A 27,979-nucleotide genomic window follows, 5' to 3' on the forward strand; every position below is an offset into this window, starting at 1 on the left:
CCGTAGTATTTTTGCATTCAGTTCATTTTCCTCTCTTTTATTATCATACCATACTATTTTCCAAGATTCCTTCGGCTTTAGCAGCGGCGTCATCCCTGGGACAGAATCTTTCATTTTTCCATTCGAACAGATATCGTCTTCCATTCCAATGAGCGCATCTTTTACGAATGCGCTTTCATGAATCCGAAAATAAATCGCTGTCATCAAAGCACTTCTCCCAAGCTTCACTTACGCTTGGCTTTCAATATATTTTTCTCATTCCACGTGTTTCGAATGCATCATGCATGCGTTCATATAACATTTCTGCATTTTTGTTTTTAGCTTATCGTGCCGGCCCTTTGCTGTGCCGCGCTAAGTTCAGAAGCTAAAGATGAAGCTCAATGATGATTTGCTTTTCATTCGCTTTGCCAGTTCTAATTTAGAAATCGATAGAATTTAAAGTCAAGAAGAGTCGACGGCTATCGCATACAAATAGGATTTCTTCTGTCGCCATTCTCGTCAAGAAGACGCTTGACTTTGGGGGGCAGAACATTTGCAAAAAAGTTTAAAAAACGACCATTCAATGACGACATTAAAACACTGTAAATAAGACCCAGCAGAAGTTAACTTATCATTGCATTAATTGGAAAATAAAGTATTGCATTAATGCTTAAAAGCTTATTCTGAAGCTAGCAAAGTAGTTACGCTACTGCGTTGGTCATAGCAATTTTTGACAAATCTAGCCCCCCTCCGCTGAACTCGTTCCAATTCCGAAATTGAATTTATCCCTTGAGGATCCCATGGGAGGGTGTTGCTATTTAGGAAGCATGTTTGCTAGAAGTTGAAAAAGTTAGCCGGGGTTTGTAAACCGAAAGGGAAAGTGACGAAGACTTTTCATGAGACGATGAAACTACCTAAGATATTAATATAACAAGTTACTAGAGAATGCCAAAATCAGCCCCGGGTTCGGCTCTCGCTCAATTCATTCTCAATGCCAATGTCATGTATATAGAGTTGGTCCAGTGTGTAGAACTCTGGTCTTCCGAATGTAGGACCCGAGTTCAATTACGTGTGACATCTCTGGGCACTCTCAACTCCACCCAAAATTGTGTGATTTTTTCGGGCTCCAGATCTTCCTCCGGAGAAGGCACGTCACCCCTCTGAATGCTGAAATTCCACGCGTCCTTCAAGGCTTAGACCGGGGTGACCTCCACTCTCCCCTATCAAACCAATCTTCTGGCTGATTACTGTGGGTGGTTCATGCATATATTTCAACCCTGAGTAATGACTTTGTCACGGGTTATAACATCAAGGATTGATTCAAAGAAGCTCACCAATTTTTCCTGTCACAGCAATCACATAATATCTTCATAGTTTCTAGATCTGATTTCATCCATTACTTTGGTTATTTCTGGGCTTCTTCTATAGATTCTCCTCTAACAGTCTCCGCCAATCACCTATGGACTTCATTAAGCTTTTGTGTCTCATGATATGTTCAATATGTTTCTGTCTTATTCTTGTAAGTATCCTCCAATCAGTTTTATTTTTAAAATTTTTTAGTGACAGGGCATTCGATAGAATCGCCTCAAATATCCTTCCCTGCCGCTTCTATCGTCCACATCTCACACTTGGAGAAAAGAAAATCTTAAAGAATCAGTTCCTTATGTCTAGATATTATTTGCCATAGGTAGTTTCTTCTTCTCATGAAAAGTCTTTGTCACTTTCCATTTCGGTTTACAAACCCCGGCTAACTTATTTAACTTCTAGCAAACATGCTTCCTAAATAGCAACACACTCTCACATGTTCATCTGTCAACCCTGGTGTTACTTGTGAAATTCTACCTTCGATTGCAGACCATGATTTGGATTGATTTGGATTTTTAAAATTATTTTGGGATTTATTTTTCCCATCACCTTCTCCCTAAACGGTAGAATTGTTGTATGGTCTTTTTTCTATGACAATGTGGCTACGTCGTCTGTAAATTGGGCAATGTTTATCAATAATATATACCTTCCTACATATTTTAATATACCATTTTGATTTCCTTTCGAACACCTTTCTCTTTCCTTTATTTTAGACCCGAACAATCTTTATTTATTAGGTAATCTACCGGTAAAGGTAGGTTTTGGATAGATACAAATACTAAATAACTATCTTACCTCTCCTAGGAAAATAAAACCCAACATTCTACTATAAAACAAGCCCCTCTTCATCTCTGTATATTTCCTACATCCCTTCATCCCGTCCAACACTCCATTCTATTCCAACCTTTTCCTCGTTTCCCTAACATTCTCCCCTCTATCACTGTCTTCAACATTCCGCTGCCAATCAATATACTTTGAATCCAATTTCCCTGTCTCCTTATGATTTCTCCCAACTCCTATATCCCCTCTCCTCACCCACGATGCCTAGCACCTCCTCAATTGTTTCCTTTCTGTCCACTTCACCGTCTCCATCCTTCTCCACACCCACATTTCAAAAGCCTGAAATCTATATCTATCCTCCTGCTTCAGTGACCACGTTTCCGCATCGTACATAACTATGCTCCATATCAAAGTTTTTGATGAGTCTAATCTTAACATCCTTACTCAACGTCCCTGCCATCAGCTCTCTCCTCCTTGTGAAAGCCTCATTCTTCTCCTTAAGCCCCTACTACTTTGACCATGTTGGTCCAAGACACTTCCGAGATACGTAAACTGGTCATTGATCATTGATGAAAGCCTCAAAACCACACACAAGCACACTATAATCACCTCTTGGTAGCGAAACGGCGAAGGATAAAATGAAACATTCTTGTATCCAAAATCACACATATACAGATATCACAGTAAACGTGAGTAGCAAAAGCTATTAGAACAAAAAATAAAAATATTCAGGTTTTTTTCAAAATCAAGCTCTTTTCTCGTAAAACAAGCGGTCTTTTCCACAATTAGTGCAATCTCCATGAAATTTATCTCAGCGGATGGGCTGTAAACGCAGATTTCTACGCGCGAATCAGTAAGTACCGTCTCCCGAACGCATCGCAAAATGACAGGTAGTGAATTTCACAACGTGAAATGTATTATAGGTATAGGATATATTAGGATACCAGTACCTGTCTTATGGAAGTTTAGTGGAACTGCTAGCACAAAGGTTGCCAACGTATTATGTTTCAATCCAAGACCTCCGGGCTTACACTGTTTTTTCAGCGAAAACAGTTTGCATATTTCTTATCACCCGGAGTAGTTGCAATCACCACAAGAATTTTAAGGCACTGAGGGCGTTCTTACACTAATAGTTATTAACACTCTATTCCGTCACATTATATTTACGCCTTCTATAACATTATTGATCCACCGCCTATTGTGAAATTTGTATGTAGAGATAAAGATTATTATTTGGTGTACACCCTATTATTAAGAAAGTTTTGAACGTAAATATAAATATAAAATTTCTTGTGGATATGGCTTCGTACCCAGAGCCGATTATGGTAACTTCCAGAATTATTCCCTATTCGAAAATATTTTTAATATTGCTTCCTCTTCACTTTATGCAATCAGAAAAGGCAAAAGAAGTTTTGAATCATAAAAATACTTAATTCAAAGCTCGATCCCGCGTGTCGAATTATACCCTCAGAGTCACCTTGCGGTAACAACCTTAAGTACGTGTTCACGAGAACGAAAGTTTTTCACTTCTATAATTTAACTCAAGTGGGCGTTAGGATCAGTCCAGGTTAGCGGGAGAAGTGTTCAATTTTTATTCGTTAACTATTTATGTTGCAGGATCCATAGCGCTATTCTAACTAGGTTGTGAATATTTTAATGGAATTATTGGACAAATTCGATCGTTCTTGGTGTAGTAACTGACATTGCCATCACCTAAATGTAAATAGCATACTTGAACACTACGTATTTAATGTGTTAACCCGTTATTTGTGTTCAGTTCTATATTTCCCATTCGTCATCAAGTATCTAACCCCTTAGCATGTTGACTACACCGGAAGAAACGACTAAGATGGCAGAGGCTATCGGTAAGTTGATTTCCTCAAAGAAAACCCGAGGCGCAGCATTAGCTAAATTGTTCTCTTTTAGGTCGCCTGTCCTCGGCCATTTCACATTTGGAGGAAGCACACTCAAATATGTTGAAGCAAAATACTAAGGTCTGCTGGTATATTAAAATAAGCAAAGATCGTCAAGAAGTTTTGCGTCAGAGCATTGAAGGCACAACTCGAAAATTAGGCGCCAAGCATTGAGGCAGGTGTCAAGGTTAGTGTTCTTTCTTACTCAATTATTATTAGCACGCATTATCACGATTATTTTATTCAAACTCACAATCACATTACATTCAACATAAATTATTCTAATTAGTAACAACAGGTTCAGGTACAAGGAAATTACATCACAAACACACACACTGGCAATAGTACGTTGCAATGGCATTATTGGGTTCAGTCTTCAGTATTTGGGGCGATGTGCCCATCTAAATAGATGTCGTCATACAGGTGGCCATAAAGTTCGTCATCAAACCTTTGAAGTGCATTTCTGACATTCCTGATGAATTCACGCTTCGACATTTTATTTTTCACATGAGGACTTGTCAGGTCAACCGATAGCAAGATGAGTGAAAAGCAGAGTATATACACCACGTCTGCAAGAAAAAAAATCAGTGATTCCACCGCGAAGTTAATCATTAACGTAAAATGTCAATGAACTTACCAGGAGTTAAATTGAGATGAGGGTTACACTGGCAAAATTGACGAGAGAATTTTTCAAGCAATGTTTGTAAATAGTTGCCACGGTCATTTGGAGCCTGGATAGTCTGAAAAAACCTCCTCAGTGCCCTAGGCAAAAACAAGTTGCCATAATCTTGCAGTTCCACCAACTTCTCCAATACATCACGCCTGAAATAATGACAAGTGGACAGCTTGATGTAAATCAATGGGTTAGAAATAATTATTCATTCTCTTTGAAAAATGTAATTATTTACACGGTAAAACACATAATTAGATATTCAATGGTGCTAGCATACGAGATTCAAATCAATAGTAAAGTATTCCGATGTCCGAATTTTAATAATCAAGATGACTAAATAGCAGAAGAACCAATGCATAGTTGTGTCATGGATGAACTTGCATTGATTATAAAACTATGCTTGAAAGGGCACACACTGTAAAATTTCCAAAGTAACAACTTTCAATTTTAATTATTGTGTATTGCTCTTAGTATTTATGTGATATAATAATTAAATATGTAGTTAATATCAAATGCCACATAATTACAATCACATGGATTAAATAATAAGATGATGTTTGTGGTATTTTGAGGCATGTCTTCCGCCAAAGAAGCCAATTCTAGGGTAGACTTATAAATAACAAAGTCAGGAAAACATATGTTTCATCTAATTGTCAATGAGTATAATCATTCTACTTCACAAAAGAGCACGGTTTTAAATGATTCAACAATTAAAATTATTACAGTAAGTTTCTCATTTAAAGGCAGCATTCCAATGCCAAGTGAAATTTTATTATTACTTAAACACACAAGAGATAGAAGTAAATACTAGCTTTCATTTGTTGGTATTGTAATCCTCCTATCAAACTGTCTTCCGGCCCAGGGAATTCCGGTTTCAAATCCCAGTAGCATAGAATATTTTTCAGTGGTATCCGGATCCCTACTTCAGGTGCTTTGTATAGGGCACTTGGAGTGAGTACGCCATCCGTCGGATGGGACGTTAAGCTGCGGACCCCTTGGCACCTTTTGTCAAGAGTAGGCTAATGCCTAGGCCAGGTTTCTCTCCACCCTTCATTCTTTCCTGTCCATCCCTAATGAGGCAAATGACCTTAGCTGTCGGTCGCCTCCCCTAAATAATACTACAATAATCCTCCATTGTATAATACCGTGATGAAGTATGCTCCCAAGGCTTAAAGTCAACCCCAGTATTCCTCACTACCAGGATATGCATATCTTTCCAAACTTTGAACCATATCTAAGATTTAAAAATCAGAGTAATGATGAACTCTAGGCAGATGGAAAGAACATGTAGAAGAACTGTACGGTAAAGAACTTAGGCCAACAAGTTTAGACATGAAAGAGACCTGAGGAAAGGAAAATGACGTAGAAGAAGATACCTTAGGCTCAGGCATACTTGACGATGACATAGGAATGGCTTTAAGGGAGATTAAATGGAATACAGCCATGGGGGTAGAAACATTCCTGAGGAACTACTGAAATGTTTCGGAAAATGTGGGACGAAGAGGCTGTATGAGCTGATTCATAGTATATATGAGGAAGCAATCTGGCCGGAAGACTTTGTGAGGTCAGTGTTAGTACCTATTCCAAAAAAGGTAAAGGCTACATCATGTGAGGACTACAGGACAATAAGTTTGATATCACACACAGCTCAAGTTGTTCTCAGGATCATCAACAAAAGTATAGGGAGTAGGTCAAATGATTACTTAGGGAATGATCAGTTTGGGTTTAGGAAGGGGAGAGGTACGCGTGATGCCATTGCAGTAATGAGATCCCAAATCGAGAGGCATATAGAATACAATCAGGCTGTATTTGCCTGTTTTGTAGGTATCCAAAAGTTATTTGATAGAGAGAATTGGGAAAACCTAATGAGTATATTGCAGAAAATAGAAATAGATTGGAGGGATATGTGGCTATTTTGCAACCTGTACATGTCTTAGACTGTCCTTGTGCTAGTGGGAAACGAAGAGTCCAGATGGGCAGTGTTAGGAAGAGGTGTACGGCAGGGTTGCCCATTATCACCATCGCTGTTCAACCTGTATGTAGGGGAAATGATTGAAGAGGTATGGGAAGAACTGGAGGTAGGAATTAAAATGAGCGGGGTATTCTTAAAATCAGTTAGGTTTTCTGACGAGCATGTTCTAGTTTGTCAATCAGCCATGGGGTTGCAAACATTGCTGATTGAATTGGAAATTCAGTGCGACAGATATGAGATGAGAATCAACATAAATGAAACACACGTTATACAATTTTCCAGGAAGATAATTGCTTAGTTAAATGTTAAAATAGGAGGGAAAAAGGTGGAACAGTTTACATATCTCAGAAGTGTTTTGGACCAAAATGGTGTAAGTAATGGGGACATAAGGAGAATAATTGCACTAGGGAAAGGTGGGAAAAAGTGGTCACTGAAGCAGGACGATGGATGTAGATGGGAGGCTTTTGAAATTGGGTGCAGAGAAGGATGAAGAAGGTGAAATGGAATGAAAGGAAAACAAATGAGGAAGTACTAGGCATGGTGGGCAAGGAGAGGGGTTTGTTGGGAGAAATCTAAGGTGGCAGCAAAAATGGATGAAGGGCATATTGATTGGCGGTGAGATTTAGAAGTGATAGAGGGGAGAATGTTGGGAAAACAAGGAAGGGTAAGGAACAAGATAGGGGTGTTGGATGGGATGAAGGGGGGAAGTAAGTACTGAGAGATGAAGATACACCTGATGTACAGTAAGTTACAGGATGGTGTTTTGCTAGGAGTCACATAATATTTATTTATTTGGTAGTTTTGTCCATCGAAAACCTGCCTTAACTGGTAGATTACTTAATAATAATAATTCTAACTAATTCTTAAACATGCCTGGTTTGATTCATAATCTTAAAACTACAGAATGCTTGCAACAAGATGTGACAAAGAGCAATTGTTGCCCCTCCACTTGTTAGACCCATAGCCAAAGTGTCTCAGTTGCAGTTTTCTGCAAAGCTGGTTCCTTTTAAGCGATTCTACTATTCACTGTAAGTGAAAACATCTAAGCAATGACCTGGTAAACTCATGCTTGCATTATTTTACTTTTCTGAAAATATTATGCTGTCTCTCCAAGGAATAATGAAGTACCTAATTCATTTTTGTGATCCAGAAAAAATATCTCAACTTTGTCATTATCTCAGGCAGTAGCATTTTACAACACGGCAACCAGCTAACTTCAGTATACAGATGATTGTATAATCAGATCCCACAGTTTTGTTTTAATTAAATTCACCACATTACAATTTCCCACAGTAGTCAATTTAAAGTTGGTGCTAGAGATGCTGTAGCTAATAATTCTTCAAGTATATTATATGGGGACCATTTCTTTTGCTTTACCATTAAATCATATGTCTGCCGACAAAATCACTTGCACCATCTTATAAAATTGCTACAGAGTGCTTCAGACAATGTTTGTATGGAAAACGCTCACTAATATTAATAAAATAGTTTGAAAAGTGATTATTTCTTTTCAAGTCTCTGAGAACAAAAATCTTTCTACTTTGTTATAGCATTTCGGTTGAATTCTGAAATGGGTTTTATTTCATCCTATTTGACATTAGACAGTTTGCATTTGCTTAAGCAATTTAATATGCTATGGAGTGATAATCTCATGTAAAAAGGTATCTTAAATCATGATAATATAAAGGAGTTATGTTTAGGTCTTATTCTCACTCCATAATAGCCTCACTGACACCAAGACCCATGGGTTCAGAACCCCTGAAATTTAATAAGCATTTGTGAGGGCATGAAACAATGTAGACGGTAGGTCGGAGGAACATTGTAGTGTTAGGTGAGTAGTTCCTATGATGAGCAGCTCTTCTAAGTACCAAGTTTTTTATATGCATATGACTTGTTTTGTTAATGTTCAAGATACTTACACTTAACTTAAACCCACCTCTAAGTGGTAGTCTACAAATAATAAGTATCTTTACCTGGAGTCAAGATACTTCCTCATCTCTCTTGGATGCAAACAGTTGGTGTGATGAAAAAAACTGGCAATCTCGTCAGGTCTATCAGTAACTAGCCCATGACCGATGAAGTATTCCATTCCCTACAAAAATGTTATATTTATAGCTTTATAATACATAATACATTTATTTGTTCTGCGTGTCTGATATTTACCTTGTAAGCATCTGAATTGAAAGTTAATGTACCCTCATCCAGGTCCATGTAGAGCTTTCTGTACGAAAATGCCTTTTTCTTCTTTTCTTCGTATATGGATACATATCCCCATTGATTTCGACATAGTCTGCGGGAAATTAAATCAAATTAGATGGCAATTTTCATTAAATTTCCTAATTAAATATGTTTTAAATTTCAGATACCCTTGCCACAAAATCTCATCGGCGGCTAATTCTTGCCAAACACATGCTGCAAGGCAGAGATCTGTGGCATTAAGATGTGACAAAACTTCAAGACCAAGCTCCGGCGGGAGATCGTTCAGGTCCGGGAACTTGTTTGCCAAGTTATCGTTTCCTATAAACAACATACCATCAATTATGGCAAATCTGTCGTGTTAACTAGCTACAACATTTAAGCATGAGTGTTCAAGTCTTACCGTCCCATCTTTTATCATAAATTGTGTTCGGCTCTGGGTCAAATTCTAAAAATCTAAGAATGATATCCACTTCGAAGTCTACAGGCATAAACCTCCGAACAGCCTGCCCCATGACAGAACATATTCCACATTGGGGACTACCTTCAAGAAAGAATATATTAGTCTCATTCACCCTGTACTGATTGCATAGCTAATAAATTTAGATTACTCCATTAAAGAAAAATGCATTTGTTTGTTTATTATAATTTGTATACAATTTATGGAAGGCAATCTGATGTGTTCTGCACCATTAAATTATGTATTTTGAATCTGCGCCGCTCGGAACAGCAGTGTTGTTTTTAATCATGGATACATTGGGATCTACTCACCTTGAATTTTATGTCATTAGTGTTTGGGTGACTCCTGTGAAACTGCCACTTATTTCGGTAATCCTGTTCTCACGGACTAAAAGGACAATTTACTATTTCAGATTAAAGGAATTTCCGTAATGATTGGTGTTTCTTTATTTCTCTAAATGGTTTATTCTTTACTCACAGATATAGTTTGCGAACTGCCGCCATATTTGATGAATCTTTAACCAATCTTGACTGAAGCAGACGATATATTCGATAGAAAAATGCCGAGTGTCGTGCGCAGTTAATAATCATTGCGTAGGAGAGTCCATAAATCATAGGGCGACATGGAATTTCATCAAGAATACTATAGGTTGTAAGATGCGCATACAAAGTGCCTTACGCTGTTATTTTACTAATCGTGGGAATCAGTTCTGGTCTGCATATTATGAGGAATAATTAAAATTGCAGAACAGTTTGCCCGCAACTTTTAAAGTTACACTACGCTGCAATATGATAGCATGCTTATTGGTAATTAATTTCTAGTTAGTCTACATATTTCATGGAATGTTTGTTTGGTAACATTTCATTGTTTTGTGTGTGAGAAAGTATTTATTCATTAAATAAAGGAGGGTAAAGATTTTGGGGAAATATGATGCAAAAAATCTAAATATATGTCCACCTGGATGCTAGTTCATGATTTATAATAAAGAATATAACACATGAAAATCTAAATAAGTGAAGAAATCTCCAAAAACATTTTGAAGCTTCCCTTCTCCATCCATCAAGTTACTTTCTATCATGGAAGTCTGTATACCTAGATACTCGGGACTGAGGTTCCCATCCAATGAAACTGGAGTAACATTTACTATCTATCGTATAAATGTTCGTGACTATGGTAGATAAGTTTGATTCATAGTAGCTAGTTCGTGCATAAAGAGATCAAGACATTCGCACCAATTCCAGGACAACCTAATCGATCGATCATTCATTTTTGTATCGATAATTCAAATCGTTAGAACAACAGTAAGATGAACGCAAGGTGATAGTTCCTTTGTTGCTCTTGCCTGTTATTTTTTATATTCCTTTAATATATTTAACTTACAATGGTGTTTGGAGAAGCGATCGGAGTAAATGAAAATTTTGTTGCCAATCGTGCGCTGTTTAAATGTTTTTCGCTGACAGAGAAAGCCAAGTTTGAGTAATCAGTTTTTTTGTGGCTAGCAGATTTGCAGTACACTATCTTTGAAAGAATATTTTAGGATTGATAATAAGATATTCTTCTCATGGAAGTTCAGCCCTACGTTTTGGTAGAGTTGGAAGATTTTTCACCTCTGTCCTCTCCCGTGAAATCATCGCAACGAATCAAGGTAAATAGCTTGAGGAAATTGTTTGAATCGACATATCCTGGTTCTTTTCCATTGGGAAGATATTCTTTTGCTATCTGTTACTTATAAAATATTGGTGCCTTTCACAGTACACGTGCTTTGATGCATCGCAGAGATTCGTCGTCCTAGGTGCCACCAGTGGAGGAATTTACATATTTCAACGAAAGCCATGTTTATTTCTTCAGCTAATCCCAAACACGGTAATGATACTGCATTATCTAAAGTATAAATAACGCGGCCTTGTATGTTGTGATGTATTATCATCAGTTTTCGAAGTGATGTTCATGATCTGTTGCGTAACCGATTTATTGTTCTTGCGAGAGAGAATTTGTATTATTTATAAGACGGGAAAACAAATTGGTTTGGCTTCGTGTTCTCGTAGCCATTCATCTTTTTTTCTATGGTGGCATTAAATTAACGATTGCTGATGACAGCTTGTAAAACGGTCTAACTAGCCAGATTAATTTGTTGTCACTTCACCATTCCAGTTTACTATTTGTGCGTTGCAGTTCTTATATGCCTCGTCATTCGCTAGGGTTGCCTTCATTCCATTAACGTGAAACTGGTCCTGGTAATTAGTGTTTCGAGTGAAGAATTCTTTCTGGTAGCCAAGTACTGAAATAACCCTGGCAAGGTATAAGGTACTTAGGTGATGGCATGTATCAGGTCAAACTAAAAAGGTGCCTTCTGCATTAATAGATAAGTTTGCCTACTAATGCTATTTACTGTATATCGAAACTTATCTTTGCGAAATGCACAAAACAAAATTCCTAACCCATTTTGCTTGTCCAGTGTAAGTTTTATATTAACGAGTCAGATTATTCTTCATATGCTGCACGACCCAGTTTAGCAAACAATTATTACTGGAACATTGGTTCCTGCACGTTTTAGTATATCAGAACCTTTTTTTTTAATCTGTGCCTAGCTGTATATGTGGGGCCATTTATTTAGATGAATGGCTTTTCATGCTCCTGTAGCTGTTTATGAGAACCTAGACTTGTCAAAAAAAAAATTAGGTGCAGAGATTAATTTTAAAACCACCTTGTGGCTCTTTAAGTGAACCCTCTGTCATTCCTCCATCCTGAAACTAGAGTCAATAGCATAGAGAGCATACCAATTGGAAATTCGGGTCAAGGTTCAAAAATATTAATTTTAGAGCCACCATTTTTTTTAACTAGTCCTAGACTAGGGGTTTAGTCCAAGACTTTTTTTATCTTTAGACTTCCCTAACGTAGGTATGTTATATCATAGCTTAAAAACATCCTTTTTTGGAAGAAGCTTCAATATGATAATTTGTAGTATTTTGGTGATTATTGGGCTTAAATATTTCAGATTCAGACTCCCCTTTAAGAAAATCTGAAATTCACATAGGTAAAGCCTTTCATGTATTCAACTCATGCCTAAAATGTCACCTCTTTGATTTCACTATTTTTACCTTGAAAAGTTGCTAGAAAAAATCTTTTAAGGCTTGACTGTTAAAGAGTAAAAATTATTTTATTTTCAGGTAACTTAAATTGTAAATTGGCTGCATGTGAAGTTAGAGCAGTATAATTGCCAAGAAATTAAAGCTCTAGTTTTATTTGTTGGATCAAAACATGCAAACGAAATCAATAATGGTATATTCTCTTCCCCACCTTACCTTATCCTAAGAATGGTAATTCATGAAAAATAATCAATAAATCTATCTTGTATTTCTATAACATGAATGCAAGATAAAATATATGATGTCTCATAGGAGTTTTAATCTTATGGTCATTTTGTTGGCCAAAATATAATGGAACAATGTTCTGTTGAAATTTCATTCAGATAAGATAAAATATTTCATTATTATCTTTTCTCTGCAATACAAGGAATCATATTTTTAAATACTTATCAGTTATCGGAGAAGGAAGTTCATTTCACTGTGCAGATGATAATTTTGGAGAATAATATGTTATTTAGTGTATTAAATTAATTTTAATATTGTAAATATTAAATCAAATTATCAATATGCTTGTGAGTAAATCTCTTGGAAAGGATCGGGAAGCGGAATACAAACTACTTGAAAAAATCGAATTGGCTATTACTTTATAATACCAAATGCACTGATGATTGCAAATTATTATTTAAGTGCTCCAAATAACCTGGTGAAATATGGAAGATTATTTAATGGCAAAAAATTTAGTGCTTCCTCTATTTGCTATGACCCCAATCCAGAATTACTGGCTACAAATTTCAATATTCGTTTTGTATATATTCCATCTGTAGACTTACATCCTAATCAGCCAATTTGCCTGAATATTACCCTGGCAACGCTTTCTTTTCTGTCTTCTGTGGTATTTACTTCTCACACTTTGTACTTAATATTTTGTTCTGGGGTTCTACCCATGATGCCAACATTAAGACTTCTGTAATTATATACATTACCATTGGTAGAAAACACTGTTATATTCTTTTTTACAAACTTAATTGCAGAAAAAAAAAAAATATATATATATATATATATATATATATATATATATATATATATATTTTCTGCAATTAAGTTTGTAAAACAGAATATAACAGTGTTTTCTACCAATGGTAATGTATATATATATATATATATATATATATATATATATATATATATATATATATATATATATATATATATATATATATATATATATATATTTTCTGCAATTAAGTTTGTAAAAAAGAATATAACAGTGTTTTCTACCAATGGTAATGTATATATATATATATATATATATATATATATATATATATATATATATATATATATATATATATAAGGAAAAGGCAACACATTGAACTTCCTGAAAAGGGGAAGGTTTGGGGCATCAAACCTGTATGTATATATATATATATATATATATATATATATATATATATATATATATATATATATATATATATATATATATATATATTCTGCAATTAAGTTTGTAAAAAAGAATATAACAGTGTTTTCTACCAATGGTAATGTATATAATTACAGAAGTCTTAATGTTGGCAACTTCATTTTTATTATGTATGTACTAACTGTTCTAATCTAGGGCCCTTTAACATTTTGTGTAACAAATTGTTGTTTGAATAAGAAGCCAGCTTACATATTTCATGGCTATAAGTTTTCCCAACTCATGTATATTAAATTATTCTAATTTCAAGGAGGGAGCTATCACAAAGGTGTCAGTATCTCCAAACGAAAGCATGTTTGCTTTCTCTACTGTCAAAGGCTTTGTGTTCCTTGTGGATCATAACATAGGCCAAGATGCAAGCGGAGGAGTGAGAAAAGTTCAGGTGTCCTCAGACCATCGTGGAGCCCAGGTCACTGCTTTCCAATGGCACCAGAAAACCAATGATTTGTACATTGGAGATGACAGGGGGAAGGTATCTGTCGTCAGTGTCTCATTTTTTATGGTAAGTACCTTAATTTTTCGTGAAATAATTGACTGTGAAATTTCCATGTCATATTGAATGAACTGTCACGAAGGTAACCTGTTTTCAAGTTACATATGTTTCTTGAAATCAGAGTATATAGTCGAACAAGTGAAATTTCACAAACATAACTCTTACAACACTTTCATATTTGTGAAACATAATTCTGCAACAATAGATCCTTCTTCAATTCCACATAATTCCTTCCTTTCCTCCAACCTGGATATCATATTCCAACCCCTTCTTTGCTTGCTTAACGTTTTCCCCTTTATCACAGTCTTTTATATAACATCGCCAATATTCATTCACCTTTCCTGCCTCCTTTGAATTTCTATCTTTGCCCCCACCTTATCCGGTACTTCTTTGTATTTCATAGTCATTACAAAATTCTTTTGGTAGATCATCTGTTCTTTCATATTTATAACTTTAGAAGTGCATACCTAATTATTTTGAGTCGTGGCTGTAAAACTTGGCAACAAAAATGGTATGAAGACAGTGTGTTACAAAAAGAAAACATAAATTTAAACATTGTAGACGCAATGGAGGTCCTTGAGAAGTGGGGGTCCCAGTCAGTAGTTTCTTAGTTAGAAGTATTGCTTGAAAGATGTTGCACCGGCAAAAGTTTTTTCAATCCATTGTTAGAAGTGCTACAGTTAAGTGGCGATGAGATTGAAGGCAGCAAGGGATAGAGCAGTAATGACTAAAACAATTATTATTTCAAGTCATGTGCTTCAACAGTGCTAACAAATCACCATTGCAAATACGGAGAATAAGATGTTCTAAGAAAAGGAAGTTGATTTCCACTTAGGAATTGGACCTAAAGATTATGAGAAACTTTTACAGTCTGCAGGGAAAATGCCTTAGACTATGAAAGATGTTGAGCACTGGTTTTATGCTGATGAAGGTGTGCTACAGGTTTGGAAACATTAATGGAATAATAAATAGCTGAAAGTAATTTGCCTATTTTAAATATATCTTTGTAATCTAAGATTAACCTGCTAAAAACTCAGGTAACATCTTAATGGTCCTGGAGGGTCTGGATACTGTCATAAATTTTATGGAATATATTTATATAAAATATTGGACACAAACAAAGAACTCTGCTAACTTCAATAAAATATAGTGGACTTAATTTGGTATTAACTGTCATCTTTTCACATTTGAAACCATCAGCTCTAATATCCTTAAATATTTCAGTAAAATGATTAAGGTATACATGTATGTTCCTTCTGCTGATGTTATAATTGAATCATGCCAGAGAACAGCTGTCCGTTATGCCGGACGCAATTCCTTTACAGACATAATGTCCATGCTACTGAAATTTGTGAAAGGAAAATATTGAAAGTTTCCAAAGTTAAACTCGAATTTATTAGATAAAAATCTGATAGCTTCACTTAATGTATGTAAATAGATTAAATATTGATTTTCCCTGCCCATAGGAGGTATAAGACTGGCATATAAGACACTATAATTTTTCAGGTTAGAATTGACAAAAAATTCTTGGATCAGACCAAAAAGTATTTTAATGTTAACACTTCATCCGAAGAAAATATTTGTTTCATTAAAAAATTACCTACTATATAAACAGTTATTCATCATATAATCCCAGGAATTTGTCATAACCTCTGCCAAAAACATACATTCAGTTATTTTCAATGTGGAATTCTATAAACTTTCTTTTGTATTCAAGTGGCAGTTTTTGTGTTTTGTAGATCTGGTATGGATATAGAGACCATTTGTCTTGGTGAATCCTTTTCACCATAATGTTCTTTCAGAAAAATTGGCAATGAACATAGACACATCACTAATTTTTTCGATTAAGTTAAAATCATATTTGTTGAAACAGTAATCCTGTTCTTCTTGTATTTTATCCAGTTCTTAACAAGTTCCTTGGGCTAAGACCAAGCTTTGTGTTAGCGAGTAAAACAATCACACCATTATTAGTAGAAAAAGAGTAAATAGCATTTATATTTTTAATAGAAAGCTTTTCATGTTTCTAATTTTTGTATATTTTCAGGCCAAAACTATTTTTCAAGCACCATCATTCACCCTCATGGAGCTGGATTCAAAAATAGTTCAGATGGACATACATGGCAATTACCTACTTGTGTCCACCTTGACTCGTTCATACATCTGTGATACTGCTCAAGAACAGTACAGGAAAATTGGGAGCAAACCTCGGAATGGTATATTTGGAGCTTGTTTTCAGGACGTTAACAGTTGTAACTCCCTGGCATTTGACAGCAGCCCATCTGCTGATGGCTCAGCTGACAGAAATCTGGAAGTGCAGAACACTGAGGCAATCAATGTAAGAATATTTTGTGCAAGACCTGGTGCTAGACTGTGGGAAGTTGGCATCAGTGGGGATGTTGTGAGCACACATAAGTTTAGTGAGGTGCTCGCTGTACCACCAATTCCAATTCTGTTGGTCAACCCTCAGCCAGAGCCTCAAGAAAAATCAATTGTTCCAGGCTTTACGAAACTGTTTCCTATTGGAGAGAGATTTATATTTTCATATGAGCAGCAGTCGGTTTACATCATGGATCCAGAGAATGCATGTGTGATCCTCTGGAGCAGGTTACATCAAGAAGCAACCGATGTTCGCATCATTGGGAATGTTGCTTACCTTTGGTCGGGATCCCTTTTGGCACTCACACTCCTGACTGTTGAGGAATGCTTGGTGTCCTTGTTTTCTGCCAATCGTTTGAAAACCTGCATCAATCTTTGCCTTCATCATCTGCAGTACCTGATGAGGCATGCACAGCACATATTGCCCCTGGCAGACTTGGGAATGCGGGTGACTTCAATGCCTGAAGAGATGGTGCCGCTAATGGAAGAAGTGTCTAGGTTAGCAAAGAAGCAGGAGGGAAGGAGCCATCCACCAGTGAATGTGTTCAAGAGGTTAGAATCTGGAATGCACGTGAGTGGAGTGCGTGAACCAGGTGAGAGGGTGTATCTGCGAGGCATTCGTGGTGGCGTAGCTGTAGTTCGTTCCAGGAGTGCCTCCCCAAGGTTCCAGCTGAGAAAGACAGGCAATAGGACCCATGCTTCTGCAAAGACGGATTTGCATCATGAAGGAGACCCAGAATCCACTGTCGCAAAAGATTGTCCATCATCCTCTTTACCTGATCTCTCAGAATCTGGCTGTGACAGGATTGATAGAGAGTTGTCATTTAGCCCTGCTGAAAGCAATGATGATCAAGTTGACCAGGAGAAAGAATCTAAACAATCTGAACCAGTTCAATCACATATGAACTCAATTGGGGCTATTTCTCAGAAATTGGTGGAAAGTACAATAACAATAAGGGAGAAGTGGCAAGAATTGGGAGGTCTTGTTAGGGCATTTAGTCGAGATTCACCGATAGAAGCATTAGATACGGATAAGTGTGAAGAAAACTATGATGAAAAGGAAGAAAATGGAGGTTCGGATGAAGGAGTTTATGTGTATGAAGATGAAATAATTTTGTCAACACGTAACCGTCTTTTGGCAAAGAACATGTCATCTCCTGCGGATAATAAGCTGCCTGAAACGAAACAATTTCATCCTGTTCTGAATTTGGAAAGAGTATTTGAGATATTGAAGGAAATCACAAGTGAAGGGTATGAGATCCCAACTTTGCATGCTCTCTTTGACTCGATGTTTGAAGTGTTTCTCTCATATTCATTTGAAAAGAACAATGATTCTCTAGTTATCAAAAATGGGGGAGATAATGTGGAAGGGGTGTCAGCAACATTTGAGGAACCAAAGTCTGAAACTCTGTCATTTCCCTTTCGTTATTATTTTACTGAAAGTATGATTGCCGTAATATTGAATTCTCTTGAGGTCCTGCTCTCTTCGAGTGGTTCATCTGTGTGGTTAGAAGAAAAGTTTAGTTCATCCTTGATTAAAAGGGAAGATATACATCCAGCATTAAGGAGTGCTTGCTCGCAACAGGAAATAATGGATGACATCTATTTCTGTGCCTTACTAGATCCATTTTTAGATTTAATTGATGCTCTAAGGATTTTGTCCTTCTTGGGTATCTCCAGCAGTCCCTGCAGGTTTCTAACCTGGTGCAAACTTGTGGAATTGGTGATTCATAGGCCTTGGGAAAGACTCAAAAAGCCCAACGATAACAGTCTAGAGAATGGTCACCTTTCAAATATTCCGGCAACATTCCCATTCCTTCTGACTGAGTTCCACAAAGTCAGAGAAACTAATTGCTCAATACTCCTAAAAGAGGCACCTCAAATATTAATGAAGGAAGGGGTTTCCCTCCGGCACTGTTTGTACATAACATTTTGGCTCTGTTCAGACAATAATAGTGAAGACTGGTGCTCCACTCTGCTTTCTATCTTGCTGTTAAGTGAATGTGACATAGGTCAAGACAACATATGCCGTTCTTGTGCCATTGATGCCCTGGATAAGCTGAATTCCATTGTTTCATCAAAAGCACTCTGTCTCTGTGGCTACCCTCACATTGGTGTTATATCCTCCTGCACACATAGCTATGCAAGTGTGGTCGTGAGATTATCAAAGTACTTTTGGCAAGCTGGTGATCATGAAGAAAGCCTTAAGCTATGCTGGAACTCTGGCCTTTGGAGATGGTTCATATGGTTCCTGCATGTCCAGTTTCAGAAGGGGGATGGAATTGGTAAAGAGGTGCTCTCCCCACTTAGGTGGGACAAGTCTCGTGGGTGTTGGGAATGGGGCATCCTGAGCCTCTTGGCCACCTTGGGAGACAGGTGGTGTCTCGAGGAATGGCTTGAAGATATGGATGAGGCGGCATGGAGAAAGTTTGTGGACCTGCGAATGGAAGTCTTGAGAGGGCAGTGTCTTGGCTGCAAAGCCCTAGGCCACCCCTTGGACAGCCATGGCGGGGGTGAATTGGTGCCCTCTGGAATTGCGTGGACAGATGTTGGTGTTCTAATGATTGAGAGGTTGGGGCCTGCGACTGCCTGCACCATCCTAATGGAATGCTGCTCACTCAATGGTTCAGGCCAACTGGATGCCAGGTATATACTAACAACTGGATGCCTATATACTTCTTTGTTTCTATCAAATTTCTTACCCTTTAAAAGACTTAACATTCATTGAGATATTGCATTTTTTACTTGTGTGCAGTCATTCTCAAGGTTGGCAATGGAGGTTAGGAGAGCAAAAAATACTTTCAAAGGACTTAATGACTCTGCTCTCCTGTCACCCCCTGCCTCCTCCCTTCCCTCTCCCCATTTTTGCTGCACATTTGGACAGAAACACTTCTGATGTTATCTTCCATTCAACCGCACCCTTTCCTTTGGTGTTTCTTCTCCCTGCTCTCTTTGTTTCTCCTCCCCTTCCAGGTCTGTCTACTTATTTGCTCTTACTATCTCCATTTCTCATCAAGGAAAGTACTTTGCATTAGTTGAAAAACAGGTCAGAAGTAGAATATTTTGTTTGGCCTTTTCATAAGCTGCAACTGATGACTGGATGAAATTCCAGTATTTCCAGAAAATCCAATATTCTCTCCTCATATATCATTAGCCCATTCTTTTTCAGTCTTTTAGGTGTCATGAGGTTATTTGCCTTTCATAAAATAATGTTTGATAAATATGCAACATTCTTTTTCATCCATTCTTTGGTAACCACTTGACTTAATAGATGCAAATGAATGATAAACAGTAAATGAATGCAGAACGCAGATTAATGGACTGATGTTGCTTGTGGTGTAGACTCGCTGAAAAATACTTAAATTCACAGTAGTGGTGCCTTCTTTTTGACTACATATGGACTTCCTTGTTTTGGTTTCTCATTTGGAAACTTGCACAATTATGTGTTATGTTATGCACCTATGAATGAAAGCGCTTTTCAAGAGCTTCAAAGTGAGATCTTTTTTTTCCATTTATTAAGTGAGTGACAAAAAGTGTACAGGCATAGTAAGTTTTTTTTGACATTCTCAATAGCTTCTGCTTCAAGAAGGGCGCATGAAAGGATCAGATAAAGTTATTAATCATTTCTTCTACATGCACTAAGTTCTTGAGTTTCATTTAGAATGATAATGGCATTTAAAATTTTGTTTATTTGACCAGGAATGAAGTATTTGGAATTAGGCATCACATTTCTAAGAATGTTATTTCATGCGATTAAAGTGTGCCTATTAAAGTTTTTGTTATTTCTACATTCTAGTTTCTACCAGCTTAGTATCCTGTCAACTGTTGTTAGCTCTGTGGCACAGGACAAAACCTCTATGCAACTAATGATGAGGAAACTACTCAGGCAAGAGTCAAGGAAAGTGTTCTCTCCTCAGGTAAGTTTTCTTGTATGCATTATATTGGTGGAGTAACCAAGTAGATCGCAGGGAAGTTAGTTTCTCAAACAAGTCTTTATGCTTCAAGTGAGTCCTCTAGGATAGTCAAGAACATGGTATTAGACTTCTTGCCAAACAAAACATTCCCTTATGAACATAGTAAGTGTTATTTTCATTTGTTTAAGTAAAAAGGCTAAAATAAACTTGGATCTTCACCTTTTATAAAATCTGTACATAGTTCTGCCTGTAAACCACTATCTAATTTTATATTTTGTCCTATTCCACTAGTAGTTGCCAGGTGTCTGGTTTTTCAAATCACAAGCATCCACAATGTTATAAGCTTTTTCCATCCTTTGAATAAATGCAAGTAATATATTGGTTTGTGTTTACAAGGACAAAAATAGAGTCTTGAGTGTTGTTCTGTTAAGTGGAATTGAGTTTTGAATTGTTCTTGAGTTTTCCAAATCTTTGTTATAAATGCCTAATATTGTCATTGTCTGATAAAATATTTTAAATTCAGAAGATTCCATCTTGAGGAAAAATACCAGATTTAATATTTCTTTAATTTTCCTAAATATTACTGTCAATGTGATGGTCATATGATAATATTTCTAATTTAAATATTCAAAATAACAGACTGGTGTCCAAAATTTTACCTCTCCTATAGTCTGTTTATGGCACAATCAGGTTGTATATTATCTAAATGTACTTCTAACAAATTATTTAAATGTAGAAACTGTAAAATTCCAAGTCAGCCTTCCTTAAAATTCAGGAGTTAAAATTCAGTTATTTTAAATATACACTTTTCATAGATGTTCGACATCACACAAATACATTATGTGTCCTGATCCTTCTATATTCTTAGTGAACATTTCTGAAGTTGTATACATTTTCAGAAAAGAGAATTTAATCCCTAGGTAAATTAGTGACCATTTGTCTTTTGCATAAAAGTATTTGCAATGCATTCCTCATTGAAATAAACAAGGACCACAATGAATTTTCTGTGATCAGGTTAAAAAAATTGCTGCTTTAGAAAGTTCCTTGTGTTGGTGTTAACGGAATTTCAACCTTTTCACATTTTTTTTTATTAAGGTAATCTACCGGTTAAGGTAGGTTTTTGGATGGACACAACTACCAAACCAACATTTTATTACTCCTAACCAAAAACAAAATCCATCATCCTACTCTATATCAGGTCCCTCTTCATCTCTGAGTACTTTCTTCCTCCCTTCATCCCGTCCAACATCCCTATCCTGTTCCTTCCCTTTCCTCTTTTGCCCAACATTCTCCCCTCTATCACAGTCTTTAACATCCCACTGCTGGTCAATACCCCCTTCATCCACTTTTCCTGCCTCCATAGGATTCCTCCCAACAAACCCCTCTCTTCGCCCACCATACCAAGTACTTCTTCATTTGTTTTCTTCTCTGTCCATTTCACCTTCTCCATTCTTCTCCACACCCACATTTCAAAAGGCTCCAATCTACGTCTATCCTCCTGCTTCAATGACCACGTTTCCGCGCCGTACATAGCTACGCTCCATATCAAAGTTTTTACGAGTCTTTTCTTAACATCCTTACTCAACGTCCCCGTCATCAACTCCCTCCTCCTTGTGAAAGCCTCTTTGTCTAGCGCAATTCTTCTCCTTACGTCCCTACTACTTTGACCGTGTTGGTCCAAAACACTACCGAGATACGTAAACTGTTCTACCTGCTCTAGTGTTTGCCCTCCTATTCTAATGTTAAGCTTGGCATTTTTCTTTCTAGGAAATCGCATAACCTTTGTTTTATTAATATTGATTTTCATCCCATACCTGTCGCACTGAATTTCCAATTCACTCAGCAATGCTTGCAACCCCTTGGCTGACTGACAAACTAAAGCTTGGTCATCAGCAAACCTAACTGATTTTACGAATTCCCCGCCCACTTTCATTCCTACGTCCAGGTCTTCCCATGCCTCATTGATCATTTCTTCTGCATACAGGTTGAACAGCAACGGTGATAATGGGCAACCCTGCCTTACACCCCTTCCTAACACTGCCCATCCGGACTCCCCATTTCCCACCCACACCTGAGCAGTCTGAGACATGTACAGGTTGCGGATTAGCCTCCTTTCCCTCCAATCTATTCCTATTTTCTGCAGAATACTCATTAGTTTTTCCCAATTCACTCTATCAAATGCTTTTTCGAAATCTACGAAACAGGCAAATACCTCCTGGTTGTGTTCTATATTCCTCTCGATTAATAATCTCATTACTGCAATGGCATCACGTGTACCTCTCCCCTTCCTAAACCCAAACTGATTATCCCATAGGTAAAGGTAAAGGCTACATCCTGTAGTCCTCACAAGATGTAGCCTTTACTTTTTTCGGAATAGGAACTAAAACTGATCTCACGAAGTCTTCCGGCCAGATACCTTCCTCATAAATACTACGAATCAGCCCATATAGCCTCATTCTCCCACATTTTCCTAAACATTTTAATACTTCCGCGGGAATGTTATCCACCCCCACGGGCTTATTTAGTTTCATCTCCCGTAATGCCCTCTCTATCTCATTGTCTAGTATGCCTGGACCTAAGCTGTCTTCCTCTACGTCATGTTCCTTTTCAAGGTCTAACTTTGTTGGTCTAAGCTCTTTATTATACAGTTCTTCTATATACTCCTTCTATCTCCCTTGGATCTTTCCTGCGTCCACTATTACCTTACCTGCCTTATCTCTAACTGCTATCGTTGATCTCCCTTTCTTACTTCCCGATAAAAATTTAACTTTGCTGTACAGCGCACCGATTTCACCCTTCCTCTGCAGACTTTCCATATCCCTTTTTCACATTAACTATGATTAATACTGTATTCCAGCACTTCAGGCAATAGCTACAAAAATACAGAAATATTATTAGAAAAGTAACTGTTTATATATTTATCAATGCCACAGGAAACAAGATCTCATGAATCAAACTCAAACATGAAGCATAAGGGCAAAATGTTAACTTGAGAAATAAAATATTAATGGGTGGGAAAAATCTGCAGCATTTGGTAAAACATGCTGTGCTAATTAAAAATATGTAGCACAATTCTTGAATTATCTCCTTAAATTCACAATCCTTAATGAGTGCTTAATAGATGAAATTTTTGAGTGATTTGTAAGGTGTTCCAAAATAGCATGTAAATGTTTAAAAATATCTATTTATTATTGTGCATTTTTGAATTGTGATTTGCTGAAAAGTTGCATAAACTGCATTGTGGATTTAATTTTAAAGTTGACAGTTGGGCTAAAAAGTGTCCCTCAGATGTATGAAAGTAAAGATTCTTATAGGTTTGATGAAGTTTTTTTGGGTCTTCCACCTGGTCATGGGTTCCATATTGGCCAACGTTTCTTTGATCGAATCTTGAATCGTCCTCAGGGTAGAAAACGTCATCTACCATGAGGGCAATGCACGAGTTGAGCATTGAAATGTCGGCCCACATGGAACCCCTGACCTGGTGGAAGACCCAAGAAAAATTCATCAAGCAATTATGCCAGGAAAACACCAGATCTTATTTCATTCTTAAAAGTGATTTGTTTAAATGATTCTTTGCTTTGGATAGTTCGGATTTGGATTGTAGACATGGGATTACTGTTTCAACAAAAATGATTGTAATTGAAGCGAGAAAATGATGAGTATGTCTATAGCCAATTTTTCTGGGATTATGTCATGGTGCGAGAGATTCTTGAAGAGATTTTGACTGTGCCAGTTCTACAATAGCACAAAAACTGCCACTTGAATCGGAAAGAAAGGTAGCAAAGCATCAAATAATGACGTCACACCGTTGGAAATAATGAAACAACCATCAATTTTTAGTTTTTGCATTTGATAAAGTCCTTGCGGAAAGTTAAAAGTGAGGATGTTGTAATATCTTTTTAAAAATGTGAAATCGGCAATAAGCTACACGTAAGTGGAGATGCCATTGTGCATAAGGAAAGTGAAAATAATTGCAGAAATGATTTAGCAGCAAAGATGACACATTTCTGGGATTCTATGATGCATAAATATTGATATAGCTGCTAGTTTTGAAGGTAAAATATCCTTTGATCTTTTTCTGTCTGATCCATGTTTTTTTTTTGTAAATTCTAACCTGAAAAATCGTAGTGTGTCTAATGCAGCAATGCATCTAAATGACTGGGAAATGTGGTAGTTTAATGGGGATAATATCTCAATAACTACTTCTGGGGTTAGAAAAAAATGCGAGGGAGAAATTTTATAGGTTTTGTTTGCAACATTTATGAGGGAGGAATTTGGCTGGAAGACTGTTTAGATCAAAATTAATTTTTATCCCAGGAGAAGATAGTAGCAGGAATATGTGAGGACTGTAAAACAATAAGTTTTGTTTCAGATAAGGATTATCAACAATAAGACGGATAAGAGGGAAAATGAATACCTAAGGGATGATATGTTTGGGTTAAGGAATAATAGAGCTAAGCATGGTGCCAAAGTAATAATGAAGTCCCTGATCAAACTATAGTAAGTTATTTGAACATTATTATGCCTATATTTTCATGTTAGAATACAGACTTGCAGTTGGCTATGTCGCTGTAGTAATTCTTCATGTCATGTCTCCATTTCCTTAGATATTTATAATTACAGGTATGAATAATTTTGTCAATTTTTCTATTAGGAGACCTCAAAATTAAAATACGCCCTTGATAATTTAGCCCTTGTGCCTTATTGTTTCTGATCAAAAATAGAAGTAAGTGTGAGAATGTTTTCATTATTCAATACTCTTTGGACCTTAGAATATCATGATAGTTAAGTGTCTGCTTTGAACTATTTTGTGACTAATGATGCGTAAAGATCTCAACCTCTTGTAGCAACAAGTGTCTTAGGCTATTAAACTGTTGAATTACTTTTATCTAGGTCTCACAAATGGTTGAGGAGTGCTTAGCAAGGGACTCTCACAGTTGGGGAGATGTTGAGTGCCTTATACCCTTGCCGCCCTCACGTGAGAGAGCAGCTGACCATCACTGGGGACGCTCCCTTACAGTGAGCAAGGATATTCCATGTCCCCGTTGTTCACTGCCACTAACCAGCCAGGTTTTGCTCTCCAGTAACCCTGGAGGTTTGCTGGTTTTGTCATGCGGCCATACTCTTCATGCCGTCTGTGCCAGATTCTTGAATAAATCTTGTCCATTGGGATGCTCTCAGGTCCGCCTTGGGTCTGGTGGTGCTAGCATGGAGGAGATCTAAAGTCAATCATAGCATTAGTGTTGTTTAAGTCAGGCTGTGAACAATTGCAAGAATTTTGTTGTTTATTGGAAAGTTGAAATAATGGTTTCTTATTAGTCATTGAAAAAGTTGTTTAATTTTTCTATGGTTTTATCCGTGTGAAAACTTGGGATTGTTTCATTTAAAATGATGCCATGTACTCGATCATATTGATTGAAATGTTTTACAAATACTTTGAGCATAACACTATGCCAAAATGGTTAGCATCCAAGTTGATGTTTGGAAATATCAATTTTTTTTAAAGCATCACTGAAGAAAGTTTTCATTTTCACCGAAGAAAATTTCATATTTATTTTTTACAGTACTATTGCAATAACTGAAAGCAGAATGGGTCAACTAGGTGCAATAATAGTTCCATAAAAACGCAAAAATTTTATTTTTGTGATATGATGGTGGAAAGCTTTATAATTAAAAAAAAATATTTTATTATATTTTTGTTTTGCCTGCTGTGCTGAAAATTAGCTTTCATTAGCCCACATTTAAAAGGCTTTTGCAGTTAGTGTTGATATTGATTGATATTATGTGACTTATTATTTGGTGCCATTTGAGAAAGCCATGTACATGGGACTTAAATATTATTGACAAACTTTTTGTTTTGTGTATAAAACATTGTAATATTACTACAAAGGGCATTGAAGTCTCATTTTTATGAGTGCTAAACTGCAGGTTATGCCTAAAACATATAAAACATCTATATGTTCACTAATTGGTTTAAACCTACTTTGCCTGCAGTGTAAACACATTTTTTCAAGATTGAATTCATATTTTGAGGTTACCTGTAGAACATTTGTGTTACAGTCGGGTACTTTCATCACACTGTACATTATTTATTAATCGAAGCTTTGGTTGTTTTTGTCTCTTAATCCAATTCTGTTAATATTGAGTCAAACTTCTACTTCCGCAGTTATAATATGCCGGATGATTGAGTGTTGGTTCTGGTCAGTCAGTAGTCGATTTCCACAGGCTTCTAGCCACATCAATAATGTGACTAGTAACTTATTCATGCATTTATTTCATCTGATATGTTTTTAATTTGTAATAGCATATTTGCTTTTCTTTCCACTAACTGATGGATTTGCATGGGGACTATTCTGGCCATTATGATGACTCTCTTTTACATTGGTCCTTATTAATTAATGGAGTTGCAAATCTCACTTTTACTCAGAATAATGAGCTGATTTCTGTAATTTTTTTGCCAGCCCTCAAAATTACAATTTCCTGTTCATACTTTTTTAATGCCTCATTCATATTTGTTTAATTAAAATAATTTTCATTTTCATTTAACTGAAGACTCGTGTGCTAGCAACTAAACTGAACTGCTTAAAATGTTGTTCTTTTTTTATGGTGGGAGTGGTAATTCTTTAAATCATCTGCAGTAGTACCACAGTAGTTTATTGACATAAATAGATGATTATGTCTTGATAAAATAATTTATATTGTCTTACAAAGGTTGAAACAAAACAAAAAAAAATCAATGCTGGTTTTTCCTCAAGAGGTGAATGTGGAAAGTATGCTTAGAAGTTGAACATTCACCTTTCATATCAATGAAAAAGAGCACTCTCCAAGCAATACTTATGCACTCTGATCTCTCTACCTCCTAAAAATTACAAATAGTAAGTCAATAAATAAGCGTTGGTGATATTATAAATCCTGAGTGTTTGACAATGAATAATACTCAGAAAATTTTATACATATTCTTCCCTTCCTAGGGGCCCTCAATGGAAGCTTCCTTGTAAGCTATCAATAAATACTGGTCACTGCTGTTATTCAAGATTATCTAACATTTAACTGCCCAAGTATTTTCTATTAATTGAATGCAGATCTTTTATTTCTAACACAAAGCGTATATTTTTATTTTCAATTATTACATCTTATCTTCATAAGCAAATTTAGATTTTTTAGGTGTTTAGATTCTCTCTTTCACTGTTATCTTTTGAGGATATTTAATTAGTGATGCATCAAAATATGCTTTTAAAATATTTTTTCATCCTCAAATGAATTTGGCATTTTTATCCAAGTCTCCTCCATAA

The 27,979-nt window shown here is 36.4% G+C and overlaps 2 protein-coding genes and 1 long non-coding RNA gene across 3 annotated transcripts; 2 read left to right on the forward strand and 1 right to left on the reverse strand.

Annotated features, from left to right (window-relative positions):
• Positions 1-3,685: 3,685 nt before the first annotated feature.
• LOC139697618 (uncharacterized) lies at positions 3,686-9,158 on the forward strand. Its single transcript, XR_011702800.1, has 3 exons — positions 3,686-3,989; positions 4,051-4,224; positions 9,045-9,158. It is a non-coding gene; the product is annotated as an uncharacterized lncRNA (long non-coding RNA).
• On the reverse strand, positions 4,269-9,393 carry LOC139697617 (F-box only protein 8-like). Its single transcript, XM_071596398.1, has 6 exons — positions 9,282-9,393; positions 9,049-9,199; positions 8,846-8,972; positions 8,656-8,774; positions 4,675-4,859; positions 4,269-4,606 (listed from the first exon to the last, which is right to left on the reverse strand). The coding sequence occupies exons 1-6, from the start codon at positions 9,391-9,393 to the stop codon at positions 4,407-4,409; spliced, it is 894 nt and encodes a 297-aa protein (XP_071452499.1). The 3' UTR covers positions 4,269-4,406.
• A 1,506-nt stretch (positions 9,394-10,899) lies between these two features.
• Positions 10,900-27,163, forward strand: p (WD40 repeat domain-containing protein pink). The gene is made up of 6 exons (XM_071596498.1): positions 10,900-10,983; positions 11,091-11,201; positions 14,155-14,406; positions 16,442-19,419; positions 20,570-20,690; positions 25,581-27,163. Exons 1-6 carry the CDS (start codon positions 10,900-10,902, stop codon positions 25,908-25,910), a joined length of 3,876 nt encoding a protein of 1,291 aa, XP_071452599.1. The 3' UTR covers positions 25,911-27,163.
• The last annotated feature ends 816 nt before the right edge of the window (positions 27,164-27,979 follow it).

This window comes from Hetaerina americana, unplaced genomic scaffold, assembly GCF_022747635.1.
Source record: "Hetaerina americana unplaced genomic scaffold, ioHetAmer1.1.p SCAF_8, whole genome shotgun sequence".
In the NCBI taxonomy this organism is placed as follows: Eukaryota; Metazoa; Arthropoda; class Insecta; order Odonata; family Calopterygidae; genus Hetaerina; species Hetaerina americana.